At 43.2% G+C, this 17,557-nt stretch overlaps 1 protein-coding gene across 1 annotated transcript; it reads right to left on the reverse strand.

Annotated features, from left to right (window-relative positions):
- Nucleotides 1-3,319: 3,319 nt before the first annotated feature.
- On the reverse strand, nucleotides 3,320-17,476 carry cse1l (CSE1 chromosome segregation 1-like (yeast)). Its single transcript, XM_079296196.1, has 25 exons — nucleotides 17,408-17,476; nucleotides 12,248-12,340; nucleotides 12,007-12,149; nucleotides 11,712-11,813; nucleotides 11,466-11,611; nucleotides 11,283-11,373; nucleotides 10,582-10,689; nucleotides 9,744-9,836; nucleotides 9,466-9,633; nucleotides 9,244-9,373; nucleotides 9,033-9,098; nucleotides 8,545-8,747; nucleotides 8,346-8,430; nucleotides 8,105-8,166; nucleotides 7,884-8,020; nucleotides 7,478-7,581; nucleotides 6,155-6,252; nucleotides 5,897-6,047; nucleotides 5,607-5,815; nucleotides 5,355-5,452; nucleotides 5,171-5,256; nucleotides 4,930-5,011; nucleotides 4,541-4,687; nucleotides 4,047-4,278; nucleotides 3,320-3,855 (listed from the first exon to the last, which is right to left on the reverse strand). The coding sequence occupies exons 2-25, from the start codon at nucleotides 12,330-12,332 to the stop codon at nucleotides 3,766-3,768; spliced, it is 2,916 nt and encodes a 971-aa protein (XP_079152322.1). The 5' UTR covers nucleotides 12,333-12,340; nucleotides 17,408-17,476; the 3' UTR covers nucleotides 3,320-3,765.
- Nucleotides 17,477-17,557: the final 81 nt, after the last annotated feature.

A 17,557-nucleotide genomic window follows, 5' to 3' on the forward strand; every position in this document is an offset into this window, starting at 1 on the left:
ACAGCAAAGGAGACACGCAGCGTTTTTAAACACCGTGTAGCGCGCACACGCAACTACGTTGCTTGGTAACCTCGTTGCCGTAACGCAGCGGTTGTTGACGTAGCAGTGTGTTGTTGTACTCACCTGTCTGAATGGTAGCCTGCACAGCGGAGTCCTCCACAGTCTGCTCCCGTTTCAACTTGTCAACTCGTTCATTCTCAAAGCTTAATATTCCGATGTGAGGGTCCCGGGACAAGAAGATGTCAAACGTGTACATATTGTAAAGCCCTCTGAGGCAAATTTGTAATTTGTGATTTTGGGCTGTACAAAAATAAATTGAATTGAATTAAATTGAATATAACCAGTCCAGTTGGCCTCTCTAGTCCCAGTATAACCAGTCCAGTCGGCCTGCATGGTCCCACTGCACTGCTGAAATTCAAAACGAGCTGAAAGGGGTTCTACCATCATTATATTGTAATTTTGAATACGGCCAGGTACAATGACGCGTGTTATAACCACAACCCATATGTGAACCTAAATGTAATTGTGCTTGAGGTGGCCCTGGCCTATGACCCGGTAATCAATCATTTCCGGAGTGCCACCTGTCTGGTCGTGGAGCTCCGCCCTCTTGCGGCCGCAGACAGACCTGCAGCTTCTTCAGTGCAGCTGATGTATATCTCCTTTCTTCTGCTCCTTGATTCTGACACAGTATATCGGGACTTGTTTGTATGACATTTGTTTTTACTCTGTCACGGATGCGACTTGAAATGAAGAAGCCTACAATACGTGTGACGAATAGTTAATAATGTAACCAGGAGAAGAAGAGTACTTATATCATGTGAGAAGCATGCTATACTGTATTAGGGATTATTTCTGCACACGTGCTAAGCAGTTTATCACCTTAACATTTTACTGTGAGTTGGATAATCCACCTCAGATCATGGATCAGGTATAACTTTCTATTATAGATTAAAAGAATGTCTACGGTGACCAGTCATGGATAAAATACTGAACATATGCTTGTGCAAATTAGTTTGCTGTTGTCAATTGTTGCTGGGGTGAAGATCTTACATTACAAGTCAAACACAGCGAAGAGTAAGTTAAGTTATGAGTTACCTTTTACATAATACACCATTCATTGTGCTGTTTTCCACACGACTCTTACTAAAAAACATGTTTGAGGGAAAAACTGAAAAAGAAGTTAACCCTATTGTCAGCTCACTTTCCAAAAGCTGTAGATGCCTTACCCAAATCAAAATATAGTTATAAGACACTAGTTCTTCATAAAAAAATGATATTAATTATTAATATTTTAAAAATGTCACTTGACTAACAAATGTGTTCCTTAAATCCAATGGTTACAGGTAGAAGTGAAGGACAGCCTTTCTTTAAAAATAAAGGCACACAGGAAATACATTTGAACTGAGTCCTTTATTTCTCACCATTATGATTAGGCCTTTGAATGCTAAACACAAAAAACCAGCCAGATAATAATTAGAGGCGGGTTTTCTCTAACTCAGTGTCACCGTCTCAGCAGACTCAAAACCTCAAGACAGAAAAGAACTAGAGGTGCTGCATACATTTAGCTTTACTGCTCAAGGCCATGGTTCTTTATTTTTTCCATTATTTAAAAAAAAAAAAGAAAAGAATTTGCTACTAGCATGCTCATGTGTGCAAGTTAAAGTTCTGGTTACTGTAATCATTCCTCCCCTCCATACATCTGTGATCATTTGCTGTGAGATAAAGACATTGTGGTTCAGGTTAGATAATTAAAGTCTGTGTTTTCTAAAGTTGCAGTATTCGACTGTCTTTAAAAATGTGAACCTATCCTTCGCACAGAAAAGGCCTTAAATTAACATGAAAGCACCTGGAATGTATTTGTCACTTGGGGGGTTCCTGTGTATAAAACCAAAGCATCAGCGGTGGTGAGTGTAGAAGGCCGCTGCTTGTGTTAAAGGTGTTTGTGCCAAGCATTTATCTGACCTGACTTTCCAATAACAAGCTATTGGTTAAATAAAAATTATGTTAAGTTATATTGTGGTTCGCTAACCAGAGTCCAGATACTGAAGAAAAAAAAACAAACCTTGAATGTTTGTATGCTGGTAAATGTACACATCTCCCTCAGTTTAATGATATAAAATATGGTGTTACATGCTGCTTTGACTCTGGATTTGAGTGTTTTCTTAATCTGCCTCAGCCACTGTTTATGAGCTTGTCATGAATGTGCACGGGTTAGTCAGACAGCTCCTTGGTTATCAGACAAAAAGCCTTTTCTATTGGTGGCCACCATCCGTCGGCGTCCTAATCCTGGCACACACAAGTTATATAAAATGACCGTCCAATCTCGCGTCACAGAGAGAAATTCAACTCCTCAAACGCTTGGAGGTCTGCTTGTTTGGCTCTTTTACACGACTGGGCCGTCATGATTTTTATAGTGGACCTGGTGCTGATGCTCATTGACCTGACCTACTCCACCCTGAGTGCCGTCATCCATAAAACTCATAAAACCACTTTAGTCTGCCCTTATATTGTAGACACAGGGATGTTTGCAGGCTGTGAAATCAGGTGAGAAGCCACCAGTTATCATTTCAACTTTTGTAGTTATTAAAAACAGGAAAACATAGGTTCTATAGTCTCCACTTTTTGTTTGAAACCTACCAGGAAGGAGCTTTGGAGTCTAATTCCACCTCTGGATCCTCTCTACACCGTACAGCAGTCCATGAAAGCCATCTTAGCCGAACAGCAAATGATCGGCATTCCTCGCATTATGTACATCCCCTCCCTGACACGAGCGTGAGTATATTACAGATTGAATGCCAAGGCCATTATTGATGAGGGAATAAATATTTTGGGACCAAGACAAATAAATCAACTTTGGACTTATTTTGTTTTCCTTCCTTCCCTTCTGTAGATTACTTCCTTGGGAGGCAAATCTGGCAACATATCGATTCATAGGAGGTGACAAATGCATGCTACCCTTCATCAAGAACGTGGAACTGAAGAGCTCCAACGGCCACATCAAATCCTAAGACCTCAGTCAGTCTGTCTTACAACTTTATGGACTGATGCAGATGCCAAAAGGTTCACACTGTATTATCTTAATCTATTCATTTGTTATGTGGAGGTAGAGCCCAGTATAGTTGGTTACAAAGACCGATAACCGGATCTGGAGGGCAGTCAGGCTTTTTGCTACATGAAAAGCAAATTCCTCCTTCTTGTTCATCAATAAAGTTCGTGAATTACCTCTGAACTGAAGGCCAACGAGCCAGTGAGACTCACAAACCAAGATTCATTATTCTAATATTGCTCATATAAAAGAGGCTGTGATAACAGATTTATACAAGCGCCTCTTTTTATTCACAAGAACAAACATTTGAAATAAAGACTAGACGATAACATGCAACAGAAAATATATGATCAATTATGTCTGAGCCACAGACTGAAGTCTCCAGAAGCATAACAAGGAATTCAAAAATACAAAAAGAAGCGTTAAAGAAATCCCTCCCATATGATTGTGATGTTCAGCTGTTCCACAATACTGTTGAAATATACCGCTGCTGCTATTTATGAAATAAACTGACAATTGTATTAGAAGATGATATCCAAATCCTTTTAGGTCAAGTGTTGGTCACATCTTTAAAAACTCTTAAAAATCCATCATAAACTGTCAAGTCAAAGCAAATCTGTTAAGATTCAAAGTCAGCTGAAGCAGCATCTGTCATGTGACCTGAGGCCTCCTGCAGTGTATTGTGGGCTCCTTATTCGGTGAACACCATCACATCCGTTTCAAACCAACTGCACAGTGGCTGCCTGTAAGTACCCCTGCAGATACTGGAGGGCATCTGCGTTCAGACTGGTGCTCAGCAGCGATGGAACCTGCAGCAAAAAAAAAAAAAAAAAAAGATGGAGACAAGAAGCAGGAATCACTCATTTGCTTTCTGCATCATCTGCACCGGAGATACGGAGTTACGCAATAATCTTAACGTGTCTCATTTTAATGAAAGAAAATAACCACACAACATGTCTTTTGGCTAAATGTGCTAATATTCCCCACACGTCTAACATACCCTTCCCGGGCAGGCAGTAGAGAGCTTGTAGAGTGACTGAGCCAGCAGGATCTTGGGATTGCCGACAGAGTCTCCTATCGGGTCGTGCTCCTTCCTCCCGGCAAAGGCCAGTTGCGAGAATGCCGTCTGATAGCCTGGTGTGTCTTCAATGTCGATGAAGTGCTCGTCATCCGGGATGCTGTCGTCTTCTGGCAACTCAAACAGACCGATGAGCGCCTGGAGCAGAGGGGTCCTGAACAGACACGTTAAAACCAAAATCATTGCTTAAAGTTTACTCGGGACAAAAAACAAATAACACATCCAGTATGTATCAGGAGAGCGTTTCTGCCATGTAGCTGTAGGCAACATTTTGGGGACACCAAATCTATCAAACACAGGTGTACACTCCCACACTGTCTTGATAAGAGGCGTGAGGGTGTGTGAGGGGTTTTCACCAAGTAACTCCATGAAAAAGAGGAATACAATGGTTGCGTTTCCTTCAGGCTGACTCTTACCAGAGTTTCGTGTACTCTGTGTCCATCATTGGAGGACATTCAGTCAGGACTTTTGTGATGCCAACAGCGCAGATCTTCTTCTCAACTGGTCCAGACACCTTTTGTACCTCTGGAATAATTATTTTCTCCAACACCATACCAAACATTCTGCAACACAAAAAGCAATCAGGATTAAAACTGTACATTTCTGCCCTCACATCAAACGTAAGATACACTAGAGACCTACAAAAGCATTGGGATCAGGAAATAGTGACTCTACTGCAGGCAGGAGAAAGACACCAGCATCATCACACAGTGAAATGTCAGGCAACTATTACTCATAATAAATATGCATATCGACGACTAACCCACTCAATAACTCTTGTGGCTTGTATTAAAAATACACTTACTTTGGCTGGATGCTGTCAAAAATCTCCTGAAGTGCAATGGCTCCGTATTTGACACCATACAAGTTGATGAACACCAAGAAACCTGTGAGAAAGACAGAATAACGGCATCACAAGACAGTTCATTTTCACTCCGACGGCTGATATCACCAGTTAAAGGCACACGCTCCGTCAATGACGATGTTCGAGATCTCAATAGCTCGGAACAGAACACGAACGTTGGTTACGAGATGATTGTACTAACTCTTGATGAACTTGGTGGTTTTGGAGCTTTGGAGCCTCTGGAACAGCAGAATGAAGATCTGTTTCCTGTACTGAATGATAGATTCTCTGGCAAAAAAAACAACAACAGCTGAAGTTAACAAAACATGTCATGACTTTAACCAAGATACATTTCACCACTGAGAACACAACTATCATCAACTCACGGGGGCATGTGCTCTATGATGCTGTTGAGAAGGTAGAAACCTTGGTGGTCATTGGCTTTGGAGGCGATAAGCTTTTGGAAAACTCCAAGCAAGCCCGGCTGGAAGGGAAAGATGAGCATGATGAGATTCAAGAGCTAATATAATGTATAAATATTCCGATACATAAATGTTTAGAATAAAACCAACCGGGAAACAATCACTGTAAAAGTAAAAAATGTTCTGTTGTACACAACACGGTGTGTCATCACTTACTATTTTATCTGCAGCAGAGCGGGCAATAGAGGCACCTCCCTTCTCCAGGTAAGCCTGAAGCAGGCGCACCAGAGGGGGGATGTTTCCTGTCCGTTCCCATAGCGCAGGCTGCAGCAGGTGAGGGAACAGAGCCATGTAGGAAGAGGGAATAGAGTTGGAGTGGATCTCGAGGAGGAGAGACATCACCTGGAACACGTATGGAAGAAACTCTGCAACAGAAGACAAAAAGGAGGATGAGTGCGAGCTGTTCAGCCACCATCCATACAATTCTATAGGCAAATGTGACGCACCCTGGACATCGCTCTGAAGGATCTCAGTGAAGACGGGGAAGAGTGCTTCCTCGAAGCTGCTGACCGTGGTGGGGTTGGCCTTGCAGGTGATCCGGACACACAGGCACAGGGACTCAAACAAGTAGTGGTTAAAGTGCGGCTTGCTGGGATTCTGAGAATGGGAGACCGAGATTTGAGTTGACACATGTATCCCCCTAAACAAACCGGGATGTTGGTGAATCTACGTGTATCCATAAATGGTAACAAAGTGCGCATTACCTTGCTGACTAAGAGGAGCTTATGAGTGAGCTGACCAATCAGAGTGGGAACGTAGGGGACAATGGACTCCTGCAGCAGGGAGAAGCTGCGCATGATGGCTGGAAAGATTAAAAAAGAAAGAAAGACACGATGAGTAGGGTTGGGTACCGAAACTCGGTGCCAATATGGCACCGGTTCCTATACGTCCGGTATCTACCGGACCGAAACGCAAATTTCGGTGCTTCCTTTCGGTGCCTGAGCCGATTGAAATATATAAATATAAATTTCTTTAAAAAAAATATATAAATAGCTTTGCGATTCTGTTTAGGCCAGCAGAGAAGGCCTTGCAGGCCCTGACGGTCCGCCACTGTTCTCAAGTTGATCTGCATCCACACGGCAGCCTTCGAAGGCGGACAGCACGTGACCATTAACGTACACTGGGCATGCCGTGGGCATGACGGTGTAAACGGGAAGTGGATTGCTTGCTTAGTTAAAAAAAAAAATACGACAGAGTAATGAAGTAGTCTTTACTAATGAAAAGTTGTATTTGATACTTAAGATCTTCCTCGATAAACTCAAACAGACCCAGTTCGTGGAAAGTTTTATTTTTCAGACGTAGTTACAGCACTGCAGGTCTATCTCTCTCTCACATCAATTTTACTTTAAAATCAACACTTACACGTAAACATTTACTAGATTATGGTCCATAAATGTGGTCAACACACACGTCTCTCACTCGTTTCCTCTGTGTTGTTGTTGGCTGTTCTCACTCGTAGCTCTGAACATCATGCAACATGTCCGACTAGCTAGCTTCTAAGCTAATTTTAACATTACCACCAATGGGGAAACGCTAACCGCGATTACCATTAGCGAATATAATATATCTTCGTACACCCTTTCACGCTTCATACAGACATACTTACAGACTAAGGTCTCTCAAGGCTACCAAACGGAAGAAGTAAAACGAAGCAACGTGTCTTCTCATTAGAATCTAAAAACAACAATGTTGAAATTAGTTATCCAGGTCGCCCTGCCTGTTTGTTTTCTTCCGGGTACGGGTCACGGGACAGTGAGTGTGACGATTCAGGGATGGAGACGTCATGGCTTCTAATAACCAATCCAGTAGCGAGCACGGGTGTGGGCTCATTTTTTGTAACACACATCCGTATCCGACGTCCACACTCAACCAAAACCCCGGAGTTTTCAAATACCTCCAACCTCGGCGGAGTTTTCAGACTCCTCCGTTTAGGGTGCTCCAAAACTCCGGCGTAGTGTGGCTGCTCAGTGTAAACGCAGCAAAGATGGAGTAAAACTTGAGTAGTGTGGACTAGGCCTTAGGTTTACCTTTCATGATGTATTCATTTTCAGCAGAACCAGGAAGAGCCAGTGCTTTGAACAAGTTGTTGAGCAGCTGTTCAGTAAACGGTGCCATCTCTGCTGACGTGATGCTGAAAAACATACAGAGGACGATTGGCTAAAGTAATGGGTTTAGTAGCTCTACAGATAGCAAAAGACTTTCTGTACTTATCATTGCTGTAAGGGGAAGTGATCTCTGGAGTCAAGCTACACTAATTCGCAATGTTCCCAATTTTAGGAATTGGTGATTACTTCACACATCCTAGTAAATATTTTTTTTAAAATTAGAAAATGCTCACTTTCACCTAATGACCTAATGCCCGTGAGCAATATTCACAAATTGCTTTGGTTCACACAAATATCAGTCTATTTTTCTACATCGCTCCATATTTACAGAGTGGTGTTGTTGGGGCCTCTCATGGTGAACAGCCTCTCCAGAGCATGAGCAGAGTAGGTGTGCTCCACTGTGCTCTGTGCCTGCAGGTGACTTATCAGCAGAGGAACTGCCTGCAGCAGCTGCTCCTTCGGAAGCTGAAGGAAAAGGATGGAGAAGAAGCTCTCTAATGTATTCATTTTGCAACTTGAAAATATTGCGGAGAAAGTAACAGTTCATACCTGGCTTCTGAAGATCATGACATACTTGATGGCATCTGCCTTGAGCACTGGGAACTCATTAACTACAATGACAACAAGTATGTGATGTTAATACATGTGTATATATTAGACAATATTTTGTATCATAATATCGTGAAGCGGGACATGACAGGCTCACTGAGCCAAACCTAAAGTGAGCCAGCTGTTGTAGCACATAATACTTTTTGTAATTCTACATCACCTTTATAAATGGTATTCTTACCGTTGGGAGATTTCAAGTCTGAGAGAATGTGGTTCACAAAGAACTCATTCAGATTCACCAACTCATTGGCTTGTGTTATTCCATGCTGATGAAAAAAGACAATGTAAGTAATGAGCCAATTATTCAACACATATCAAACAGTGGTCATAAATGTTCATTGTATTATCAGCTTTAGATTCGATACTCAAGTCAGCAATACCTTCTGTGTCTGTGCTTTTGATGCCAGTGATGTGACCAAATAGATGGCGGCATCTTTGTGTTTCCAGTTCTCCCCGGGGTTCTTGGCGTACTCGCCCAGCATTGAGTTCACATAGCCGGAGAAGATCGCTGTGACGGGGCCCTCGAAAAATTTACAAAGGCCCCTCACCAAGTCACATGCCGCCCTACGACGAGTGTCAATGTCTGAGAAACAATGAGGAATAATGTTACCAATGGGGGACATGGTCATGTTACCTGTCCATTTATTTTATGTGGAAACCTTCTATTGAAACGTAATGTTTTCAGTGTAACCAATTGATTATGTAACTAAAGAGCATATGGAGTCCGGCGAATGTTAATTGCCAGGAGAGAGAGACACCCACACAACAGTCAAACTCAAAATGAGAGGAGAAACTACATATTCTTTTGTATATTTATGTAAAAAAATGTACATTAGGGGAGGTGAGAAGCAAAAATCTCAATATTTACCAGATCCTTCAAGGTCCCTCCGGATGTACTCCTCAGAGTTATCTTCAAAGGCCTCCTCATCAGCACCTAATTAGGCATAACAAGCGATCTGGTCGGTATCACACAGCTCACAAGTGAACGTTTGTGTCCGAGCAAGCAGAGCCCCGACTCAGCCAACCACATAAGACATTTCCAGGTGCAATTTGATGCTGAGAACAAAGCATTTACTTACTTCTGAACTCCATGTTGGGCACAATGACCTTCTCACAGATGCTAGTGAGTGTATTCTGGTCCTCAAACAGATGCTTGTAGTGTGGCCTTTCGCAGACTGATGCCAAGAACTGGATGGCATTGCTTACGAGCTGCAACAAAGACAAGGTGTACAGTTAGTACAGGGAAAGCAAACTTCAAAAGAACAGAACACAGAAACACAGCCGTGGATCGGTACTCTCACCAGGTCGTATTTGACTTCCTGGCCAGTGGAAACTAAAAGGTTCCATATCGCAGTGACGAAGCGCGGCAGATACGGCTGGAATTCTTCATCGTACTTCTGAGCGTAGAGCGCCGCATTGTCACAGATCTGAGACTTCAGCAGCTCCAGGAGACCGGCTTCCTCCTCGTCCTTTGGAGTGGTCATCAGAGACAAACATAAAGCACGGAACAGTTCAAAGTATAGTACAACAGTTGAAAATGTATTGCATGAATGAAAAAAAGAGAGAAAAAAGAACTCACAGCCGTTTGTAAAAGTTTATTATCCAAAGTCAACAGGCCGTGGAAATTGGTCATCCAGGTTTCCATGTTGTCTTCAAAAAACTCTGGCAGGTCCTGTGTAATAGGACATTTGAAGGACAAATGTGTAAAAAAAAAAAAAGGTGTACATGATTACTGAAAGAAGCTGACTTGAATGCTACGTGGAGCAAATGTATCATACCCTTCAGTGTTGTGACTGGCTATCACGTGTTTCAATTAGTTTTGCAAAAACATCTGTAAACGGGATGCTAATTATCTTTCTGACCGATGGCCAACCCTCGTTAACCAATCATTAACTGTTAACCGACAACGTTGCATTGCTGTGGTTCAAGTGCCTTACAAGCCGCCCAGCTACAACGATAACCTGATAAATCTAGAGTTACAACAATTAGACAACTGTCAGGAAAATAATCAAAACTATTTTGATTCAATTCTTCATCTACCGCCAGCTGCAGTGTACACACAAAGCAGGCAACAGAGTCCCAAGATCACCCAACCGGGAGAGTTAACGGCCACAATTATGCGTGCATTGTAGTCGACACATGCAGTCACTTTCTCAGCAAGTCTCTGCACCTATTGGTGTAGCTGCAAGGTTGTCAGCTGTGTGTCTCCCTGTCATACTCTGCCAGCGTATTGCAAGCCTGGCAGCCTGCCATGTGTGAGATGGTGAGTATGGAGTTAGCATAAGTCCTCAATATAGGACACTTTACATAGCAGCTGTTTCAAGCTGTATGCAACCAGCCAATATTCGACATGAGTAGTAACGAGTTACATTTGCCTTGCAGCAAAGCCTTTAAGAACAATGCAAAATTGAACTGACCTGGAAGTTAAGACTGTAGAACAGCTTGGAGATAAGTGTGAGGGAAGAGAACAGGACCTTCAAGGCATTGACATCCGTAGCGTGAGTCTGACACAACTCAATGGTGGCCTACGGCAAAGAAGAGAGAAAATTAACTACAAATACAACTTCATATTGGAACGTCATCATATCCATGTCGACATTCATCAGATGGTATACAACAACTCATAAGTAGGGCTGTCCTTGACACAAGCAATTATTTGTCGACTAAAGCTCATCAGCACCGGCGCGCATGTGGTCGTGGCACTTGGTCGTGTACCTCTGAGTTTTTGTAACTTGCCGCGGACCATCTCGAAACTGTCACATATAGTTCACTGATAAAAACACTACTTACATTTGGAGTGATTATACAAAATAGGCCAATTCCTTTTGAGATGCTTTAGAAAGAATTCTTAAAAATCTTCATCAGAGTAAATATTTTGCAGTCAAATCAAATTGTTTACAGGATATTCAACCTTTGTTTCTTTATAAAGCATGTAATACTTAACTTGTGTATTTACAGGGCTTGTACAAAGGCAATACATTTGTCCATGAATATGTGATATGAGTTTACAAATAATTACAATTCCTCCTCGGCATTACGGAGGTTGGTTTCTGGCATTTTACCGGTTACACATACAGTATAAGGGCATATTTATGTGTGAACTGCAAGTCATCACAACCTTGAACAGCTCCGTCAGAGGTAGGGCGAATGTGTCCAGTACTAGTTTGATCTCTGTCCAAAGCTCATTTGACTTGAACTCGTGGCGGTACCTTGAAAAACAATAAGGGAGGGGGACAAACATTTGTTTTTGAATGAATTCAGTTCAAATTCATAAAAAAAAACATTAAGAAGTCAGCTCTACCTCTTGAAGAGGGAATGTGCAGTACGAAGCACTCCATCGATGATGTGGAAGTCTCCACTTCTGAAGCGGGTCACCATCTCAGTGAGTAAGTCAGGCCATTTTTGAGGGAAATCCTCCCTTCCTATGATACTGATGGCATCACTCAGCTGTGGAAATGCAAAGGATTAACAGGGGATTGGTTGAGCATCTTCCTTTACACCTTTGAATCAGATCCTTTAAAAGGTGATGAAACATCTGAGGATGTACCTGTTTTTGAATCTGTTCTGGGCTGCTTAGCATCAAATTTATTATATTTGCTTTAATTGCTGTTCGGTCTGGATCAGAGACTTTGTTTGGTTCATCTTCAACCTTTGGAAGACATAGCAGAAAAGCAGAAAAATCAACTCAGTGCACAGGTCAACAATAATAACATCGAGACATTGTACTAAACACTACTATATATACGGTTTGTTCCACACAGACCCAATCAGTCCAACACTTTCTAAATACAAGACACTAGAGTCAACAACATGTACACTTGATGTTATTTAGTGAGACTCACAATGCGCCAGTTTCTTTTGATGTAGTTCTTGAAGGTAACAGCAGCACAGACGCGAATCACTGTGTCTTGGGACTTCTCCAGCAAAGTGAGTAGTAATAAGGGGTAGTTCAGGTTTCCCTCCACAGATTCAAGGAACTTTTCAGCTTAGAAAGAAAAACAATAAATAGACATCAGGTGTTGCAAAGCAGAGTTTTCACAATGAAAACATGCAAGCTCATGCTATGCTATTGAGGCGCGTTACCTGGACGTCTGACTGTAGGGTCTGGGTCCAGTGTTTTCCTGAGGAACTCTGTGAGGCTTTGTAGGTTAGCATCATTCAGTTCCATGCTCGTGACTAAAGGCGAAAAAACCAACGAGTGGATTAATGAAAGACATAAACCAATGTCAGGCAGCAATTTGGTTAAGAGGCTAATTACCTTACTACACATGGATTACTTCATGTGATTAAAAGTTAAGAAATGTGTGCCAAATGTAACTGTTGAAATAATCCATGTTGTGATTAAAACGTGAGTTTCCCCGATTTAACAAGTCAATGCAATTCTTGCTAACGTTACCAAAGTTTACAGACTGTCAGCTAACGTAACGACGGCCTGCCTCGGTCGGCGCTAGCTGCTATTGTCTGTCTCGAAGGATTCCGTCGTGACGCCCTTTCCGGTCATTACGCTGTCATTTTCTTCGGCGATCGCCAACCAAACGTAAGTAATATTAATTCATACATATCAAATAATCTACGTGTCAAATTTCATGAATATATATGGACGTTTATATGTCTAAATACTATAGGAAAGTGACTTTGATGAGAGGAAGCAGAAAGAACGCTCGGGCCACGCTCTTTACTCTGAGAAGTGTCTCTGTATTTTCTCCGTATTGCTAATATAAGTTAACATACGAGTGTAGTTTGTAGCTAGCTTTACACTACTTTGTCTAGCCAATGAAAATATAGCATTGATGTGTGACATAATCTGTAGTCGAGGGGAGGGAGGCAGAAATGTGTCTGAAAAAAAACAGTTGTGGCCGCGGGACAAATGATCAAAGAATCATAGCGTGAGTTAAAGGTAGGCTGCTGTTTGTTTGGTCTTAGCTCTGAAACATAACAGCAGACATGTAAAAATAAAATGCTTTTCTTGTTTATCATAAACCAGGCTACATTAAGTATAATAATGCACAATGATCTGATCAATTATGCAAATAATGTTGGTGTGTGTGTGTTTGAGAGTGAGCGAGACTGTACATTTATTGAAAGCCAGCAGTGACTCTTATGATTAGAACTATTTATGTAGATAAGCCTCCAATATAACACAGTGCTGTTATACAGTATACAAGGTTAACCAAAATGTAATGTTTTTGACTTAAATGTCTCTTGTGGTTTATGTTCCTGCCTGAAAAGAACAGAGACAGAGAACAGCGACAGAGAGAAGGAAGAGAGGCAATGGGAGACCGCAATAAGCAGAAAAACAGTAGAAAGCAGACTCAAAGAAGCAGAAAAGACCAGAAAGAAGACAGCAATAAGCAGAAAAAGAGTAGAAAAGACAGGAAGAACCTTTAAAGTAAGAAAGGTAGGTATTGTGTGTCTATGTGAAAGTTTTCCTTTACAGGAGGATCAAGAAAATAAGAGATGGATATAGAAATTGTAAATCTACAATGGTTTAAGGTAAATATATTTATGTCTATGCATGTGTTAAATATGCATGCGTCTATACATGGTAATCTGGCAATTTATAGAACTATTCAATTTATTGAGACATGTACTGTGGCTTTAAAACTAATTTTGTATTTAATTTCTTACTGTGCCAAAATAAATGTGTATTTGCAGATGCCAAACATGCGGCAAGAGGGAGAGGAAGACGAGGAAGTGGACCCAGGAGGCCATGGCACAGGCCCTACTGGAGGTGAAAGCAGGCAGGCAGCCCAGCAGTTTGGGGTCCCTAAGTCCAGCCTGAGTGACCGAGTCAGTGGAAGGGTGTCCTCTGACTGCGTCTATGGTCAGAGGACACTCCTCACCCCTGAAGATGAGGATTCCCTGGTGGAGTACTGTTTGTGTTCTGCCAGTCACGGGTTTCCACTGACGAAGCCTCAGGTCCTGGCCCACGCTCTGGCCATCTATAACCTCCGCCACCGGGACGCACAAAGAACCGTGCTTGGCCAGACGTGGTGGATAAACTTCCGGGAGCGGCAACACCATCGCCTTACTGCCCGGACCCCAGACATCATTGACCGTGGGAGGGCATCCTGCGCCAAGAGGGGGCCAATTGAGGAGTATTTCGGGCTCCTCACCACCACCCTGGAGGAGCACGGGTTGAGGGAGAAACCTCGTCAGATATACAACTGCGACGGGACAGGGTTTCAGCTGGACTCTACAAGAAGGAAGGTCATCGTGCCCCGGGGGACTAAACATGCTTACAGGCAGGCCCAGGGAACCAGAGACCACGTCACCGTCCTGGCCTGCCTCAACACGGCTGGGGAGGATGTCCCTCCATTCATCATCTACAAGGGGGGATATCCTGGGGGCCCCTATAACAAGGAAGGGGTTCCCGATGCCCTCTACGGGAAGTCGCCAGCAGGGTACATTGACAGTGAGCTGTTTAGGAAGTGGTTTGTCGGGCATTTCCTGAAGTTCGCCATGCAGGAGCGCCCGCTGCTGCTCATCTTGGACGGACATCAATCACACCTGGATCCAGAGCTGGTCCGGGCGGCACAGAGAGAGGGGGTCATTCTCTTGTGCCTGCCACCACATACGTCTCACATCCTTCAACCTCTGGATGTGAGTTTCTTCGGACCCTTGAAGGCAGATTTCTCTGGTGTTACAGGAGATCTGTCGGCAGTGAGCCACTCCTTCTTGGTTTCTAAGAAGGAGTTTTCAAGGGTCCTAAGAGACTCCTACCAGAGGGTGAAGGATCGGAGACTGGTGGTGGCTGGGTTCAGGAGGTGTGGCCTCTACCCTCTGGACCCAATGGCTATCGACTGGTCACGGGTCATGCCGTCCGAGCCGCGGCGTGGGGCCTCCTCACCACCTCCGCCAACCTCATCGGCATCTTCCTGGGCTGCGCCTGATGTTGCCCTCCCCTTTCTCCAGCCCCTATCCCCAATCCCCAGAACCAACCCCCACCTGCCCCTCCTCCCAATCCCTACATGACCCATCCCCTGGTAACATCAGGCCGGATAACAGTAGACCTGGCCCACCTCCTGGCCGAAATAAACTACAACCGCAACACCGGCAAGGTCAGGAGGAACATCACCAAGGCCAGGTTACTGACAGCTCAGGAGATGTCTGACGTCATCGTGGAGGCAGAGGACCGTGCTGCAAGACGGGAGGCCCAAGCTCTGGCCAGAAGAGACACCGGCCCGGCAGCCACTTCCTCTACCCTGTCTGGCGGCTCTCGCCCCAGCCGCAGAAGACCAGTGTCCCTCGGGGCTACTACAGCCACCAGCTCCGGACTTTCCATCGCCGGTCCCTCATCCCGCTCTGCCCCCTCTTGTGCCTCCCACGGTCCCCGGCTGCCTGCCAGCAGCACATCACCACTGAGCCTGCCTGCTGAGGAACACCGCCACCTTCCCCCGTCTCCTGGTCAGCGCATCCCTATTTTGCATTTGAATTCACGTATAAATCAGAATTTATTAACTATTGTTACGCATAAACATTATTATAAGTATGTATTTTAGAGTTGTAATCATAAAATATGATTATTATTTCAGAGCCTTCAACAACAACGACGTGGCCTCTATGGGTCCCAAACTCCTTCCTCTCCCTCCCACTGTAAATCCCTTAAATAATCTGAAAAAAAACACAATATTATAACACGATGGTGACATTAGCCATGATGAAGAGTAAACAAAGCATGGTTATGCTTTTTCTGTTATTTATACAGCCTCCCAACCTGCAGAGACCCGACCTTCATCCAGCTCCTCGTCTGCTGGACCTACGACATTCATGTTAACGTTCATTGTATGCCAACCCATGAAAATCTGATCATTGTCTTTAATTCAAAGTAATTTTTTATTTATTTTAATAAGTCACACTCCTGAAGAGATGGAGCAGACAGTTTGGGAGTGTGGCCGGTGCCAGGAACCTGACCCTCCAGAGAGCTCGGAGGGATTGGTGTCGTGGGTCCAGTGTGACAGCTGCCACACATGGTATCACACCATGTGTGTGGGCTGGGACGAGGAGCTGGATGATGAAGATGATTATTTTAAATGCCATGTGTGTCCTGATTTTTAATTAAATTTTTGATTAGTTTGTTTTTAAATAAATGTTTGCACAGAACTTTTCAATCATTTGCACAAGTTATTTGTCTTTCACTTTAACAATGTAGCTTTTTAAATCATGACTACTCATGTTTTTAGTTGTAATATAACTCTTACTCTGCACTGTGTGTTATGATAATAATTGTTATATACAATATGTGTACATAATTGTTAAATTCCATACATCAGCTGGTGTTTTGCCAGTGATTGACATGAGAAGAGTTTAACAAAAACATCCAGCAGGTGGTGGTATACGCTCAAACGGAAATTAAGGAGCTTTTATTGCATAATTTGGAGTTGTTGAAGCGTAATATCTTATTGTGAAGGACAGAACTACGGTCCCGGATGTGTTGACAGCATTGATGGTCATTTTTGCGACCCTGGAACAAGGGAATATCCCCGAAAAACCAGCAGCAGCCAGTGTTTACAACGAGGATAGAAATCCGTACGGATTAGGCCAATAGCAGTGCACGGCTAATTCACCCGTGTTAGCATCGTTTTAACGACTCTGGTAAAGGCAAAGCTAACTGTAATAATTACAACAATATTTCGATTGAAAGGTACGAAGTTTAACACCATTAAATCAACTGAAAACATTACACGATCATTTTTATCAACATTGTAAGTGAATGGTATTGAAACATTAGCTAAAAACTGTCCGGTTTGGGGTACAACTCCGTTAGTTCCAGTCATAGTTCTAGTCTGCAGTTGACGTTAGCTTGCTAGCAGCTAACATAGCTAGGCTACTTAGCCTCAATCTGGCATTAGGTCAGTTGGCCCCGCTGACTCCAGATCGGTTTAAGCAGTCTAACGTCCAAGCTAGCAGTTTACAGGTTTTCTCGTCTTCTCAAATTTTAAATACAAGCACATGGCGGTCGTTATATCGCAAGAACCTGATATTATATAGTTATATTTAACATAAGTAATCTGTTAATACACTGTCTTACACCAAAACATTACGTTTGATATTATCTAAAGCAGCATGGACAGCTATATCCACTTTCCAGGAAATAGACTGATCCAGAAGCTGGTCTACTCCAACCATAAAGTTAGCTAATTTACAAACATTACGCACCTACTCGCAAGATGTTGGGACTATGACCCAATTGTCAAGTTTGAATCTCGTATTACTGGATATATTAGCATTGGGGTCGCTTACCGTTACAGTATATTTCAGCCGGGATGGGGAGCCACTACAAACACACAGACGTGCTCACCGTGCCAGCTTTCAAACATATGGAGGAAAAGGAACTGCGCGGTCGGTATACTGCGCATGCGCAGATGACAGACGACCGCGGTAAGACACGCC

This window comes from Melanostigma gelatinosum (genome assembly GCF_949748355.1).
Source record: "Melanostigma gelatinosum genome assembly, chromosome: 3".
NCBI lineage: Eukaryota > Metazoa > Chordata > Actinopteri > Perciformes > Zoarcidae > Melanostigma > Melanostigma gelatinosum.